General features: G+C 40.1%; 1 protein-coding gene and 1 long non-coding RNA gene across 2 annotated transcripts in view; one reads left to right on the top strand and one right to left on the bottom strand.

Annotated features, from left to right (window-relative positions):
- Positions 1-15,539, bottom strand: part of cspg4 (chondroitin sulfate proteoglycan 4) — a 75,658-nt gene extending 60,119 nt beyond the window's left edge. Inside the window, exon 1 of the mRNA XM_004570281.4 lies at positions 15,375-15,539. Within this exon, the coding sequence (XP_004570338.1) occupies positions 15,375-15,450 (76 nt within the window). The 5' untranslated portion in view covers positions 15,451-15,539. The remainder of the gene's footprint in view (positions 1-15,374) is intronic.
- On the top strand, positions 5,725-7,209 carry LOC105941382 (uncharacterized). Its single transcript, XR_001167980.3, has 2 exons — positions 5,725-6,282; positions 6,482-7,209. It is a non-coding gene; the product is annotated as an uncharacterized LOC105941382 (long non-coding RNA).
- Positions 15,540-17,776: the final 2,237 nt, after the last annotated feature.

Genomic DNA, 17,776 nt, shown 5'->3' with positions numbered 1-17,776 from the left:
TCAAGGAAAAAAAAAAAAACCCACCATTGTCTGTAAATGGATCATGCACTCCATAGTTACATTAAACATAACTGACAGCATAGCCCTTAAAACACATGACTTTGGAAAAAAAGAACTTATTGTCAGGGGGTCGAATGGAATATATGACACCATGTTCTTCATAATTCACAACATGGAGGTAACTGAAAAAAACAAACAACAAACAACAAATAATATATGAGCAGTTATGCATCTGTTCTAGAACTTTACCCATGAAGGGTTTAAAATGTCACTTACGTAACTTTCCCTGAAGAGTGGTGCTGCTCTAAAGAGTAGCACCTTTATGCTAACCCCACACCACCGCCACCAATTTTCTCATTAACACTGCAGCAATCAATGTTGCGCTTGATAAACATAGTACAACCTAGTAGTTATATTAAGGGAAAGACACAGAAAATAAGCCACGAATTTCACCGAATTTCAGCCATTAGAGTCTGAAATAACTTATCTTGACCAAAAATCCATAATAACCTTTCAGCATGTTGTAAATCAAATGGTCTGAGAGGGAACCCGACTTATGCACCTCCTCTGGGCTCTGTTTTCTGCCTTTAAATTAAATCAAGGCCATGATGTGAGACTTTAGCCATTTGCAGCTCTTTCCAGGCCAGATTAGGTGAGTAGTAGTAATGGCAGCAGTATAAAGAGAAAAAAATTCATAATAAGTTGGAAGTAAAAGGCAATGTGTCAGTGCGCTAAGCCAGAAACTTGAAAACAGAAAGTGTAAGTGGGTTTCGAGCCTTTGTAAAGCCATGATTCTGCATTATAAACTGTTCATAAAGAATGGATGTAATACTGATCTGTGAATTTACAATCTAAAGCCTTAAATTTAGCCTTATGGTCACCACCACTGAGTACCCCCTATATTAAGATCAAGATTAAGAGGGTGGTGCGAAAGGTGTTAAAAAAAGGTTACACAACACAAAGTTAATAAAAGAGAAATGCATTTACCAACATTGGTGGAGACTTTTTGGAAGGGATCTAACAATAATCTGTAGTAGTCATCACATAATTGCAGTATAAATACACTAATATCCCAAACATGACCTAAAGTCTATTTCCAATTGAAAGGAAAGGAACAAAGGAAAGGAAAGCCTAGTCGTAGAGGGAGAGAGGTTGTCTGTCTCCCGAATCCAAATTGGGAGCTGAAGGTTCGGCCTCCCATTTTACTTTTAAATAGGAATCACAATTAAGGTAGTGACGATGTAGCTATAGACTGTAAATTTGGATATATTAACATGGGAGTAACTGACTTACATTTGGACCATTTGAGGCACTGCTGTTTTTGAAACTTAAGTGTTGGCTTCATTTTTCAGCTCCAACTTTCCTACTGGTTCACAGCATTTCCATAGTAGGACTGTCATCTATCATCTAGCTGTCATTTCTTTTTCACCTCTATTACATTTCTTCCGATCGCAGCCGTGTGCTGTGCACGGCAGAAACTCAGAGTTTGCTGATGCTTTAATGCAGCTTTTTTGCATTTGATTTCTAATGGCAGGTCCTGCAAAGGTAAAGCAAGGTTTGCTACATTAGCTCCAAAGTTTTGCGCACACAGCACATACAGAGACTCAGGAATGCTGATCTACATGCACAAAGACAGATGTCAGGTAATAAGTGAACATTCCCTGGCAGTAATTCAGTATTCCAAACTTCAAGAGACAGTACCGAATCATGTTGTTTCCAATCTGGACTGGATTTCACCTTCCAGCACAGAGCTGAGCTATGGATGTAATGTTGAAAACAGCCTCTTCTCCAGGAGCAGAGTGCGCCCGGTATGAAGAGTTGGCTGCTTGGGAGAGGCTTTTTTGCAGAGTTAGTCAATTTTGAGAAGCTGGAGGTTTCCCATTTGAGGTGAAGGGAAAGGTTAGAGCAATGCCAACATGTGTTTAACAAGCACAATCTGTAATATGGTATGGGCTCAAAGCTGCAGTGTTCATTAGTACACCTAATCAATGAGTCAGAATTTGAGTCTATACTTGAGTCTATACTTGAGTCTATACTTGAGTAGGTGCAATTTCAGTAATTATAACCTCAGTTTTTCTATCATGAGATGTTTCACTCACCAGTGCTGCTATCTCTGCTATTTACCATGTAAAACACTAAGAGCCTTTAACATGAAGCCATAGCTTTCCACATAACTGACTGTGTACCTTTACATCTCAAAAGAGATCCACATTGCCTTTGGCAAGACAGTGGGTTGAGTTTATTCCACTTTGAGCTGCCAGGAAAATATTTTTCCTCACAAGTAGCTTGCACGTTAGACGACAGTATGAGTTTGCTGCAGCAACAGCTGCTGAGCAAGTTAGTGTTGAGACCTCCACCAAAATAGACAATATGACAAATTACTGAAAGGAAATCTTCACTCCTGCAGAAAGATAAAAAGGTTTTTTTTTTTGTTTTCTTGTTTTTTTCTAACTGTGATTGATTGTATCAAGCTCCATTTTTGTCCTGTCAGTTTTCGAAGATCGTCCCCTGTCAACAAACTGATTTACTGTCTGGGCTGATAATGTCTGGCTGCAAAGTGGAAAACATAAATTTTGTTTAGAGAAAGTTTATTGTGGCTGTGATACTGCTTTTCAGAATCACGGGGGGATATTCTTATTTTGGCCTACACTTTCCAGGGATCAGATATTTCAGTTTTAAACTCTTAAACTCTCCTTCACTGTCTGCTAAAGTATGGTAGTGCTTGTTTGTATGTGTGTGTGTGAAACCCAAGACACACCCTTCCTAATCATGCTTCCCCATCCATAATGTCTCACTTGGCTCATACTACAACTGTAACTCACCTTCACCTACTTATCTCATTTGAGACAGAACTCAGACTAATTACTCAGTAAATGATGATGATTGCTTTTTCACCTACTGATGTAGAAAGCTGATGTAACTGGTTGTATATTACAGATATATAGACATCCACAGATGGAAACCAGTGACCCAAATTATTAGTTCAACATTTAAAAGATCTAATCCTTTTCAAAGTTAGTAGGAACTACAGTCTTAAACTACACTCCAAAGCTTCCCTCCAGCCTGCTTCGACTAAATGGCCATCTGTTTATATAACACAGTTTGTTTACTTGACCATTTTGCCTTTCCATATATGTACAAGATTAGTTTTTACTGGAAGGGCAAAGGGCAAAGAAGTACTGTGAGTTCGGTAATTTAAAAAAACAAAAAACATTTGTGTGCATTAAAAAGCAGGAAGACAGAAAAACAAGTTCAGTTTTCCCCCCATTAGGCTGGCCTTGAGCTAATTGCTATCCAGCAGTTATTGGTTCCCTTATGTGTAGCAAATGTTCTCTCTTTCACTGCAAATTCACTATACAGCCTCTGGGGAGTATTCAGCAAGGATTGGACCACATTTCTAGGAGATTTTCATACTTAAAATGGGTTTTATATATATATATCATTGGTTAGCTTTATGAAATCAAGTGGAAACATTCTTTTACCTGCATAATTTAAACCTTACGCTTAACCTTCCCCATCAGAAGACCATAAAAAGAAAGCAGCAATTGTGAGAACACAAGAATTCAGTTCTCTTCAGTCATATTTCTATAGCACCACTTCTCAGGTCACTTTGCATTGTAGCTTGAAGACTGTACAATGTTGCAGAAAGAAACCCAGCAATTTACTACGAGTAAGCACGTGGTGACAATCAAGCTACCCAAATCTAAACCAAACTCAATAACATTTCAGATATCTGAAGTATCTCCTCTGTGGTAAAGTACAATGAAGCGTTGCTCTGAAGAGAAGCTTAGGAATGTGTTTTTGGCTGTTAGAGGACAGGATGCTCTGGGGTCACACATGGTCAGCTTCCCTTTTTCTGTATCTTCACATTCCCATGGGGACTATCCAATGGCCCAGGCCGGACTCAATATAGTACATCAGACTGCATAACTAGCCACAAAAAACAGGTTGTTCTTGGATCACAGTAATCCTTCCTTATCATCTGCATTTTTGGTTTGGCTGATTACTTGTTGACTTCAATGCACCCGCCTGGTGCTGTCAGTTGCTTAGAGTCCCGATTTGTTTTTCTCATTTTCTAATGAGAAGTTAAAGGGCAATATATATTTACTTCTTCTAATTGTTTTTAATAAAGCTTATTGTTGTTTTTGAGCTTGATCTCCCTCCCCTTTGATGACACGTTAATAATGCGTTGAAATGGGAATACATGCTTAGTGATGATAGAGAATTATTGGGTAATGTAATGCAATGGTTCAAAATGATATGTGTTTTATGAGTGTGTTGGTCGTGTTCATGTAGAAAACGCTGCAAAGGCTTTAAGCTACTAAGTGAAGATGCTTCCAAAACAAATACAGCGAACAAACAACCTCTAAAGAGCTTTATAGACATGGGAAAGCCAATATTGTTACCATCAGATCAAGCCCAGCTAAGAACAGAATATTTTCCCATCATCAAGAGGTGTCTTGGCAAATGTGAGATGAGCCTTTGTGTTCTTTTTGGTCAGCAGTGGATGCCTCAACTCTTGCATGGATGCCATTTTTGCCCAGTCTATGTATTATTGTTGATTCATGAACTCTGACCTTAACTGAGACAAGTGAGGCCTGCAGTTCTTTAGATGTTGTTCGGGGTTGTATTGTGAACTCCTGGTTGAGTTGTTGAATTTTGGTTTTCTCCATTTGATAATGACTCTCACTGTATAACTGTGAAGGTTCTCAGTCATCCATGTCATCGTAGTCTAAGAAGCTTGGAAAGAAAAGCGTCTGGACTTCTTTAAGTTGCTTGAAGATGTTTCACCTCTCATCCGAGAAGCTTCTTCAGTTCTAAGGTCAAATGCTGGAGAGAACCAGAGGACTTAAATCTGGAGTCCCAAATCCTTAAAAATGGCTTTGTAACCCTTTCCAGCTGGATATATGTCGATGACTTTGCTTCTCTGTTGTTTCTTTAGATGGTGGCATGATGTGTTGCTTTTAGAAGTCTTTTAGCCTGCTTCACTTTGTCGGACAGGTTGTATTTAAGTGATTTCTCGATGCAGCAGGTCTGTCGGTCATCGGGCCTGGGCATGGCTAGTGAATACGGTTAATCACAGTTAATTCATGATTCATGAAAAACTGAATTTTCCTCAATATCCTGAATCATCTAATTGTGACAAATTTGCAAATAAATAAGTAATCAGGAAGGGAGCAAATACGTTTTTACAGCAGGTTTTGAGGATCTGTTTTGCCATCACTGTGTGAAAGATTCAACACATAATTGCACAAGGAGCTTGTGTAACTTGGCAAAGCAGTGACGTGTGTTTCAGCTCCTCTGTGTAGCTGTTCTCTGCTTCATGCTACTGCAGACAGTCAGTCAAACTAAACTTCATGGGACACATCATTTCCTCTGGTTATTTTAAGCCTTCGTAACCAATGCAATGACGACATTTGCTCTGGTCCCTCAACACTGGGATCTGTGTGAGCCACAATGCATAAAGAAAACACACATAAACACTTTCTCTTACACGCACACATACACACAGCCAAAATCCCCACCCTGGATCCCCTTTTCCTCCCTTCCTCCCTTCCTCCCTTGTCTCTTTCGTCAGCCTAGTGTGAAGCAACATGCTCTTGCTTAGCGCTACTGTCTAGCTATATTTAACTAGGCCATGCTATTCCAGAATGCCAGATCCCAGGGCTGGTGCTATCCCCACCCCCTTTGATTCTGTATGAACCCAGCTTGTAATGAGGCCACCTGGCTTCAAATTGCTCAGGTCCCTCTGTGGTGTTGATCAAGATGTTCAACAGGATGAGATCTGGCACTGGTCTGCATGCTGTGAAAAGTGTCTGTCCTAACCGCAGCCCCCCGCTGCTGTGTTTTTGGAATAATATAGCAGGAGACTAGCTATTTGATAGCAGGAGACTAGCTATTTGGATAAAAAGGGGAATTTCATCGCTGAAAATCATGCATGTGGAAAAAAACACATCTGTGTTAAATTTTTTGGAGAATTTCCCACGTCACATCTAAGGAGTTTGCAGGAAAAACTCTAAACTCTGTCAGTCACCAAATGCGCCAAGCAGAACTATGCTGTTTGTCCCTGGAGGTTCTCGCACTGCAGCAACTCGTCTTGCCGTCCTGGAGCAAAGGCTTATAACAACTAGGAGTGGACGACTAATTAGAAGCACAAAAAACTATTAGTCTGGAGTCTGATGTCTCATGATTAACCACTGCAGCCTTGTGCTTGTGAGTCATACACCCTCTGGGCTGGAGGGAGTCCCCACAGTTGAAGTGGATTTCTCTATATTTAAAACAGTGAGTCATATTCATCTGCACACTACCACTGATTCACTTAAAAATAGCATGCTCATTTCTCTAAGGAACAGTGTGAACAAAACAATTATACTTGAGAAATGTGCAGTTCGACATATAATATATTGCCATCTTTTTTCATTTGCTGTACAGCATTTGATGTATTTTGTTTGGCTGACTGTATACAAAACTTCGTTTTCAGGAAGTTGGAGGGCTGCCAGGAGATTAATAATGGCTCCTGATAACAACCCAGTCTGTACATCTGTTTCAAGCAAAAAGCAACAAGCAACCCTGAGAATACTTCAAAACTTGGCTAATTGACATTCTTCCACCACAGATGTTTTGTCTATATTCGGTACGCAAAATCAGTGGGACAGTCTGATTAAAGCCTCCAGCTTTGCCTCGCTCCTAACTGACCAAGCCAGCTCCAGATGTTGCAGTGGAAACCTCAGGCTTTTCCAAACATGTCCTCATATGAATCAGCTCAACACTGGAAACATTTTTCCCATGATTCATGCTGCTTTTCCAGCGCCTGTGCTTGCCTTTTGTTACCCTACTGGCAACATTTGTCTGATTCCAGGACATGTGAGTAACAGGCAGTGCAGTGTTCAACAAAGAAGGCACTGTTCCCCAATAAAAACACAGACATAATTTACGTCATATGATCATTAAAAAGAAAAAAACATCTGATGAGATGATCAACAAGACAAACAAAGAAGAAAGATTTTGAAAACTGATTTAGAGGGAATAAGTGATTCCACAAAAGGTCTTTGGAATGAGAAAAAATTTTGTTAATCCCTTTCCCCTCCTCCTTTTCATGTATTTTCAATTGATAAAGGAAACAATGGCAGCCAGAACAGAATGGATTCTTCTTTATTCAAATGATAAAATAGACTGTCCTCAAAAAAAAAAAAAAAAACCCAAACAAAACAAGAAAACCCCATAGAGGCGGCTCATATCGAGACATCTGGTCATGCATAATTCCTGCTTATTGAAAACTTGGCCGTTCTGTGATGATGAGAATTTTCTCTAGAGTTCTCGTTTTGGGCACTAAACTCCCCGACAGCTCTTATCAAAAATAAACACAGTTCATTTGGTGCAGCCAGTTAAGAATGCAAGTCCATCATTCTCAGGGTCATAACACACTTTGAATGTAAATGTCCCACACAGATTCTGGCCCCATTGCGGTCCTACAGGTATCATAATGTGCATAAAATTATCACATTATTACAGTTTTGTTTTGTGGGCTTTTTGGGGGGGATGGTGGTGTGGGGGGGGGGGGGGGGGGAGCAGTACTTTACTGTACAAGGTTGCCTGCTCCTATGCCAAAAATGTATTTTAGGGTGTGTTTAACACGCTGGTTCCTTAACAACGCTCATAAAAAAGTTTCAGTTCCTTTGACAGACTGAACCTTAAGTTTTGCTTTTTACATTCATAGCACCAAAACTGGAGTACACACAAAAAGTATCTTCAGTGACAAGAAGAAAAACAAGTACTTCAGCAGGTGGTTTGGACTCCAAAGAGTCGTGGTCTTAATATTTTTGAATTAGCCTGAGGAGACAGAAGGCACTCTGACAGCTTAAATCCACAAGGACCCGGAACAATCTACCTGCCGCCACCTTAAAAAGCTGTGTGTAACTATTTTGAGGAGTTTGGCCACAAACTTGGGCATCTTCATATAAATACTTGCCTTGAAAATCTCATCCATTTCAAACAGAAATGAAAATTTACACTGTCAACATGCATCAAATTTGCAGGTGTTTCTCAGTTTCAGTGTCTCAAGGTGTTTCAAATCTGGACCTTACTGTATGCGTGGCTAGATTCCCACACAGATATACAACCTCTAGTAATTTAAGCAAATGACAAAGCATGGCAGCAGGATGTAAATACAACACATTATGTTGCAACGAGTGTAATTAAATATTCCATCAATAACCTTGGACAGATTTAAAAGGAAAATATATGTTTTAGCATGTGATGTTTCATAATTATTGCAATTTTTTTATCCTTTGCCTACACCTCCACCACCAATATCTCTCTCAAGCCATTTAAATAATATTTTTTCTCAGTTATGTCTGCCAGTGGTATTCATTCACTACTTGTTTTTGTCATGGTTTTAGAGAAAAATTATTGGTCACACTTTTTGTACAGTGTGGTGTTTTGATAAATGTCAGCTATTTTCCTCCCTTGCCGGCGCAGCTATAACCCCGTGCTGTTGCTGCTGTAGGTAAGAATTGCCGAAAATTGTATGGCGACGAGGTAATTGTAACAATCTGAAATTCCAAATAATCACCTACAGGCCTGAAATCTGGTTACAGAATCTCCATTACTCAACCGTACCACCAACTTATCTGATTGCCTTGAAAGGGGTTAAAACAGCACAGGAAGCCCTGCTGGAATAGCTTCTGAACGTCTAACTAGGGACAAAATCTGGGCCTGTGTTTATGCACAGAAACTCTTTTGTGCACACACCCCAAGCTAAATGACTTCTGTGTGTGGGCTGTCTGCCTGCTCTGAGCAGATCATAACCCTAAAAAATTATCTGAGCCGCCTTCCAATGACAGCCAGCAATCTCAAAGAGAACAATGTTGGAAAGATCATCTGCCAGAGGAGTACAGAGTCTTCAAGGCAAGGGACATGTATTTGTATGTTTTGTTTTTCAGGGTTCTCGCATCACACTGAGAATAAAGTGATATGTACTTTATCACGTGTGCTTTTGAAGACACTGAATGCCTCAATGTCAGAATTTCTCTCTTACTCCGGCATTGACATCTACAGCTGCATAAAAGACAGCTTGATAAACTTGATATCTTCATCCTATGTTATGATTACTCTGTTACTCAGATTTAGTTATGTATGGCTCATTTTTTTTGTCAATGTAGTGATCTTTCCTGTCAAGACCTATGACAGGAACAGAAGGATTTGCATTACACGAGCCGAGCTCAAACTAGGACTATCAAAAATGTAACTCTAGATGCTCTCATGGCCCCTCATCAATTATATTTTTATTATCATATGATATTTTAGAAGCATATGCACTAGACGCTGACCGTCTGGGGCTCCAAGATGGGTGTTCCAAGGTCATCCAAATTCTTGGGATCCCGCTAGCTAATGCAAATGACGGAAACTATGAAAACACCTTGTAAATTGGCTGGGGCTGTGCTGCTGAGGTGAAAGAAAGGATAAGGTGGTCAGCAAGCCCAACTGTTCTAAGGCCTTTTGTATTTTACATTTCTTGCTTGTAGCTGACTTGCTTATCTGACCACAGCAGCACGTTGTGAATGAGCACCAGTGTCTTGCTCAAGGACAAGCTGACAGAAGTTATTGCTTTTACAGCAATCAAACCTCTAAAAAACTCTATTATTGGCCCGCCACTGTAATCACTGAACAGACATGCTGTTCATTCTGTAGCTGCAGGTCAAATATAAAATTCTACCTGTAGTAACAAGATGAAGCTATAGAAAGGAAAGGAGCAGGGTAAGGCAGGTTGCCTATACAGCTAATTTTGGATTCTCGCAATGATGTTTGCCTCAGGCCAGAATCCTAAAAAAAAAAAAAAAAGCAGTTAATAAACCACGACTCACTGAAACTTTCTCTCTGAAAGTGGCAGGATGAAACATCAGGCAGGCAGAAGTGAGGAAGGTTATATCATACGAGAAACATTATCAATATTGATAGTCGTCCATGCTTCGAGATGAAATAAGGGTCTCATTTCCATGACGCATTAAAGAAGGAGCTTGGCAGTGAGCAGAATGTTGTCTCAAGTACAAGGGCCACTCATATACTGCACTTAAGTTTTTGATGACATGCACTTCGTCTGCAGTGCATAAGCAATCAGAGTTGAGGTTTTTTTTGTTTTCTTTAAGGCAAATGTTAAGATAAAACAACATAACAAAACCCTGCTTTCTCCTCAATGGTGGGATTTGTATTATTGTGTTTTGAAGCAGATTATAGCTCATATTTTCTTGGGAAATAAAACATGGCTGTGTCTGAACTGTCCACCAATTCGCTATGTAAGTGCATAAGCCTTCTATATCTTGACTGTGAATTTCCCCTATAGTGCACTACAAAGCAGTGAAGTGACGCTATGAAAGGTAGTGTACAGAAGAAGGAGCGCTACATCCATCGAGACATCATGTGTTGCAGCCTGTTTATCTGTTATGAAACAAACAACCCCCCCCCCCCCCCCCCCCCCCCCCAAAAAAAAACAAAAAAACAAAAAAACAAAACAAAACAGAGACACCAGATATGGAGCTAATTTGATTTTCTTACTCTTTGAGAGTGCCTGGCAAGCATAATGCTCCTCAGATGTTTCAACCGTGCAGTGGCTCATCTCCTTCTATGCCAGAGCAGCATGACTTTCAAATTACAGATTTTAGCTGGTCAATTTAAACTGTAAATGTGTTAGTGGAAAGTAGCTTGCTTATGAAATGAAAAGCATAATGATAATTCATAAAAGATTTGTAGCACAGTTGCAGTTTCTCTCATCCTTTTGTAAGTGGATACATTTACGGTAAAGTATGCAGAAATGAATAGGTGTGCATAGATTAATATGGTAGTAATGTGTATAGATTGTGCTGTTATCCGTTACAGTGTTTACTTATTCTAACTGTGTCCACTATGTAGCAAACACTATATAGTGGATGGGTGTGTCTGATGTTGGTCCACTAGGATCAACATGAAACTGATAAGTCATGTTGTGATGCCGTTGCCCTGCACTGTGGTGGAAAAGAGGAAAAAAGTCTTTCTTTATACAAAACTCTCTTTTGGAACAAATGGTAAGCATTTCTAAAGTTTTCTTTATGAAGTTATGCAAAACAACAACTATATTACCAACTTAGCTTTGCTTTCAGCCAAATTTAGGTTACTTATGTTGGTTTGCTTGTGATAGCTTTTCATCGCATTAGCTAACTTCTTGGCTAATGCTAACTCTAAGCTTAGAGAACGTGATTGGTCAGCTGCAATGTTGAACCCAGCATTGTTATGACAGTGTACTAACAACACTAACATGGATATAAGACGCTCAGTTTTAATACAAAAGCATTTCACTGTGAGCTACAAGCACCTGGTCCTCCCTTGAGAGAGAAAAGGCAGATGAGGAGCTGCGTGTTCTTCCCTCCTTTTATAAACACAGATTTTCTTGTTTACATTTACTCCAAAAGCTACTTTTCTATCCTATCTTAGCTTTACGTTGTGTTTAGACTAAAAGTTGAGGGAAGGGTCACGAAGCATGTCTGCGGGACCAGTACAACCTGGAATAAAGGCTAATCTCATCAATTTCCCAGCACAAATATTGGATTTATTAATCTTCTGTGCAGACACTTGTAGTCACACCATTTTCCCTGCCAACTCTCAAGGAACATGTGGAGGCCTTGTATACGGACACTTCACAAAGCCGAGGCAAATTCCATATTTATTTTTTTTTCTTGTTACCATAGTAACATTATACCCATGGGGAGATAGCTGGCTCATATGCAGTCTTGGGATGCAAATCCCTTCGTTAAGCTTTGCAATTGAAAATGCAAACACATTCAGCAGAAAGACATCTCTGAAACATTTACAAATGTGCATAAAATATTTGATATTGTTTGTAGCAGATGTTCTCTTAATGTGTGTTATCTGAGCAATTTAGGAAAAGCTTCCTCAATTAGGTATATGGGAATTCAAACAGTGCTTTTGCGATGATAGATGGTATGTATTTCATAACATATTCATTGGCAGCAATTTGCACAGCAGCATTTGTTCTGCCAGCAGGGGCTTGTCTGTTCATATCTGTATTTTAGAAATGCCTACATCTCATAAATGGATTTTCAGAAAGCAAAACAAGACAACAAACAAGATACCTAATTTAGAAAGATTTGCAAGAAAAAAGGAAATCAGTAAATAAGTAAATAACAGCCAACAGTGGGAGTGGCAGTAGATGTGACTTCCTTAGGAACATCAAACTTTGTGCACTTATCAACAGACAGAAAAATGAGGAAAAACTCTATTACCAGGGCAACCAAACAACGTGTATGCACTGGGGAGCTATTTATGATTTGGAAATAACTACCCATCCAGTTTTTCCAAACTTTGTTAAAGTCAGCTTTAAAGTCTGCTGAACAGATAGAGAGCTGCAGGGTGTTTTAAAGACTCAGAACAGGAACATGTCAAGTCCAATTTCAGACACAACCATGATAAAGCAAGTTTCTCTTGATATGAAAAAAGTGCTCTCATAATGAATGAATACAGAATACTACAGATTTTCTGGCTGTGTGTCCAAAAAATATCGCTTTTGTTGCAGGAATTTGTATTAGAACTGCAGACATTACTTGCCACTGGCCTTACAGATAAGGTCAGAGTTCATGATTCAGAAACAAGAAGGTGACTGGGCAAAAATGGCATATGTGGGAGTGTTTCTAGGCAAAAAAAACCAAAACACTGCTGACCAAAGAGAACACAATTTCCCACATTTTTAGAAAAGCATCTGGTTTTAAACTAACACACCATTTAATAGAAAAAAAAGATAATAGTAACAGTCAAATATAGTGGTGGTAATGTGATTGTCTGGGGCTGCTCTGCTGCTTCAGGATCTGGATGACTTGCTGTAATTGACGGAACCATGAATTCTGCTTTCTATTCACAAATCCTGAAGTAAAGAATATCTGGCCATCAGTTTGTGCCATGAAGCTCAAGCGCACTCTCATTTGGGTTATTCAGCAGGACAATGATCCGAAACACACCAGCAAGTTAGTAGCATGCAATACAAAATGGTTTTGGAGTGGCCTAGTCAAAGTCTGGACTTAAATCCAATCAAGATGTTTTGGCATGACCTTAAACAGGTAGTGGCTGAATTAAAAGTATTCTGCAAAGAAGATTGGGACAGAATTCCTCCAGAGTTATGTGAAAGACTTTTTTTCTGCCTTGATAAATAAAATCATCTTTTAAAAACTGCATTTTTGCATTAATTCACATGTCACGTGAGTACTATGAAAAAATTTGGGGTGATTTTTGGTAAGTGTGACATTAAATAAAAAAAAACAAAAATCAGAAACAGAGCAAATACTTTTTCACAGCAATTTAAGTGGATGAAAAACAGCAGCATAAGACTCAATTGGAAAATGGGATATTGCACCACAGAAGAAAGCTCATATAAAGTGTTGTGATAGTGGACGTCTCACTGTGCTGCTTGCTTCTGCTGTTGTGGCAGAAGTGATTATATTTCTCTGGACTTGGAGAACTGCAATAAAAGTGACTACAAGTCTACCACTTCAGTATGGGCATCCCCAGTAGAAAGGTGCAAACGACTACAAAAAATACCAAAGCATCTGGACACTGTGCATGCGTGCATGTCCCGTGACAGCTGAAGACTTAAACACTGGGAGGAAATGAAGCCCTCTGTAAGCCTTCTAGGATGCCTATGGAAGAATCCCCCAACAGCTTGTGGCAGGCATTTTGTAGAGCAGAGGGGGCCAAAATCTAATCAGTGACTTGGTACATCTGGTCAACATTAGCATTTAGTTCTCTAGGGTCAGTGGGTGAGTGCTGTTCACACTGAGGCACAGAGGATTGTGCCAGCAGAAAATTAGATGAGGAGAAATCGTTCCCCGGTGCAGTTTTTGTGTTATATTCTGCCACATTTTCAATCAAAGGAACATTTCATCTTAAAAATGTGGAGAACTGCAAAGCTACTGTAACTATAACACCAACATGTGAATGTGTACTTTATATCTAAATAAAGACATAAATTACAGTTATGCAAAAGGCTAGCAAATAAATCGCTAGCAAATCATATTTTTCTGTACTCAGACAGCACTGTTTGCTCAGTGTAAAGCTAATTCTTCAGCAGAGGGGTCACTGTCACGCCCGTCAGCGGGGTTTATCTAGAAATGAGCAAACAGAATGGCAGATGACTCTTTTCATGCTTGCCGTGAACAGATCACAGTGCCGAAGAACCGAGTCCAGCTCCCCGGCCGAGCTTTGACTATGTGCCACTAAAACAAAGCAATACTCCTACATGCAGATCAAGGGACACTTTTTCACTTTAGCTGCCAATGGAGACATTTGTCCAGACTTAATTGGAGTGGAATTTTCAGCGAGGGTTTGAAAATCTGACAGCAGGGGGAAAACAATGGGCCCAACAGCTGCTCAAGTCCAAGGCTGAACATGCCAACTTGCCATGTGTACAACTTTGTGGCAATGTGAGTTATTTAAGCTGTTTGAAGACAGGGGGTTTCATTTCCCATTAAAACACACAGCACTCTGCATCTCACACAAACTGCACTTGCATCCAGCAGGACTAAACTAGCTCATCATAGTGAGAAAGTATATCTGTACCTCTTTACTCTAAGGGATCATTGTATAATCCTTTGGCCATCAAGCGGCTGCTTCCTGTAAACGCACACACACTGCCTCTCTCACTCGTTTACTAGCACCTCTCTCTCTCTCTCTCTCACTGCTACTTTCATCTCTCTTCTCTCTTGTTGGATAAGGAGCGGCTCTGCCTTCCACTGTGCACTTCCCCTCTGAAAGAGCCATTCATTGCTGCCGGCAGCAGGACCTCAGCTAAGAGGGCTTCAACTTCTCTACCTCCTGCCTTTTGGCAACACGCTTTCAATGCAAACATTCCCAAGGTAAATGCGCTCACTCATTCAGCTCACCACAGACTTGAAAGCAAAAAAAAGAAAAAAAAAAAGAAGAAAAAATGCGATAGAGGAGAAGCCGACAGATGTTGCCCCAGCCTTTGGACAAGTGGTCAGACCATTGCTCATCTTTTCCTCAGTGTATTGAGTTTCATCGAAGAATATAAAAGGTTTTACAACAGTGAGTGACATGTGTCCCGTGAGAATGAATAAACAACAGTAAAAGGGAGACAACTGAAGATCTGATGTGGAGTTACTTAGAAAGTTTGTAGCCCAGTGCAGCATCTGTAAAGGATAACGTTGATACTGGGTTTGTTTTGAGGGATTAACTTGTCAGCCAACCATGGTTGGATTTATGCAGAGGGGAAGCCTCAGACAGAGATGGTGATCTGATCTTTTTCTGTGGATCTCTGACAAATGGGAGCAGAAGGGGAGAGCCAGGACACTAAAAGAGGGATTTGCAGTGGCACTTACCTCCATGACCAGGGCTGGGGAGGCAGAGCAGTACACTCAGGAAGGCACCAACAAAAACCAGATGCAGGGCTCTCATATTTTCGTTGCTGAAGAGTTAAGTCCTCCACTGTTGTGTTAAAGACACTCCATTCAGAAGAGACTGAATGAGTTTCCAGTTTTGGGACCTGCTACAAGATACTTCTCTATGTGAAGGGGCAGGGCTGGGGAGGGACCGCTAGAGGGACGCCTTCTTTCCAACCCCAGCCCCTACCCTTCTCCAGCACACTTGCACGTGCACACGTTACACACACACAGATCTTCAAAGAATGGAAAATCATAACCAGACTCTCTTTGCTGACCCGACACTTACATATTTTTACAAGTACAATACCCGTTTATACATATATTTGTCTCTCATACGCACACACACGCACACAACAAATTTACACGCATCAATTTACATGGCTTTTGTAACACCACACAAATCAAAACTCTGACACGACAAGCTCACTACTCCAGTGGATTTTTTCCCTTTTGTCTCAGTCTGTAATTGGAGTGCCCTTTAGAGACCAGCAGCTCCCGTTTGCAAGGATAAACCCTTTACTTTTAATTAAAGACAACTCAGGTTGCCATTGGTGCTTTATCTTTCGAGCCTTTCCCTTGATCAATGTCTGGCTCTTCATGTTTTTGTTCAACAAACCTGCTCCTGAAGCTAATTAAGCTCACACTTGAGTGTGGAGTAGAGGTTGGTTGCTCTGGATTTGCATTCTCTCTTGTCTCCCTATTGATAGGGCAGGGACAATAGAAAAGTTTTACTGCGCAAATAAAGCACTCGGGGAAAGACTTTATTTGTGGTGAGTGCTGTCGCTGATTGTTCTCCACTTGGCTTATACTTTCATTTCTGGTAATGAACATGCATACACTCATCACAAGGATTAGTATTTTCTGGCTGGATGCTAAGATTAAACCTCAAATTCACTCGCAAAGCTTGAACGTTCAATTTCATCTGTCTCACAGTCAGCAGATTGGCAACTTATTTGTCACTCTTGCTGACAGCTGAAATGGGAATACAATTAGAATATTCTGAACACTTCCTCTCAGGTGTGGAATGACTTTACAATAGCTATTCGCCGTTCACTGCAGCCCGTGCAGATTAATTAGACTTTTGCTTTTCAGCTGAACAAACAATGCCTCTGAAATTACCTTCAAATTAACTGGCATGTGAAATATTACAGATAATTTCAAATGACTTATGACAGTCAGGAGAGCTTTTTGCATTAACTGTGGATTGATTGGACTGCATATTTGTTAGTCTCAGACTTGGTGAACGGACAACCTGAAATGTTTAAAATAAGCACTTTTTGTCTCTCAGTTGTATTTCATACATCTGAGGAGAAAATAACAAGCTTCCTTTCAACCACATGGTCTTGTATGTGTAAAACTTCCCATCCCATAATGTGGATAGTGCATAATCTTAGCTACGGTGGTCGCTGTAGGACAAACATATTTTAGTTAGCCAAGAGAGACCTGTTCCTGTGTTTCTGCTATTGTTTAGACTGGTTCTGGAGCTGCCCCAGAGTTGTCTCCTATCTGTAGGAGTCTACTGTTTACCTCAGCTGTCAGTGTCGGGTTGTTGCTCTCTCTGTCTGACCCTTACTGAATAAACTCTCATATGATGTGAGAATGTAATCAAACTGTTTATCAGTTTATCAGAAAATATTATTTTTAGGATGATTCAGCCTAATATTAGTTGGCAGAATGTAGGCTTATAACATGTCACTGTTGTTGCTTAGGGTCGCATGTCTAATCTGCTGACAATAAGTAACTACAACAATATCGGGAATAAATAACATGTTTATGCACATTTTCATGTGTTAGAGCCCTGGCTTCAGTTCAGGAGATGAGGCCTGAGGTTATGAGAAAGAGGATGACATTTTCGCTTCTTTGGTGTAGAGTACCCCTTCTCTGGCAATATGCTAGTATGTGGCCAGTCTCTAACCACATACCAGCCACTATATTCAAATATGATGCTGGGAACATGGCGGCCTCCACAAACCGCAAACCTGCTCCTGTGTATTTTCAATGTAATAATTCTAAGTTTGAATGCATTGTACACATAAGCACTTTTTATTTAAATAGCATAAAAGCCCAATTCTCCAAAACACAATTGTGTTGAATAAAACAAAGGCGTAGATCCATTTAACATGAAGAAGACCTCATTTCTCCACATTTCAAAAAAGAGCATGAGCCACTGTAACCATTGGAAGACCTGTAAAAACATATCATACTTGTAACACAACACCATTTATTGCTGGCAACCTTTTCTGTCACCAAAGCCTTACTGACTATTTCAACATGACACAAGCTACAATTAAAACGCTCCCTCTGAGCCTTAGCCAACCGTTTGCACCAATGACATGCTC

The sequence above is a fragment of the Maylandia zebra genome, linkage group LG7 (assembly GCF_041146795.1).
Source record: "Maylandia zebra isolate NMK-2024a linkage group LG7, Mzebra_GT3a, whole genome shotgun sequence".
NCBI classification, from domain to species: Eukaryota; Metazoa; Chordata; class Actinopteri; order Cichliformes; family Cichlidae; genus Maylandia; species Maylandia zebra.
The sequence above is the reverse complement of the archived record's forward strand: the minus strand, read 5'-3'. Positions and strand labels throughout refer to the sequence as shown.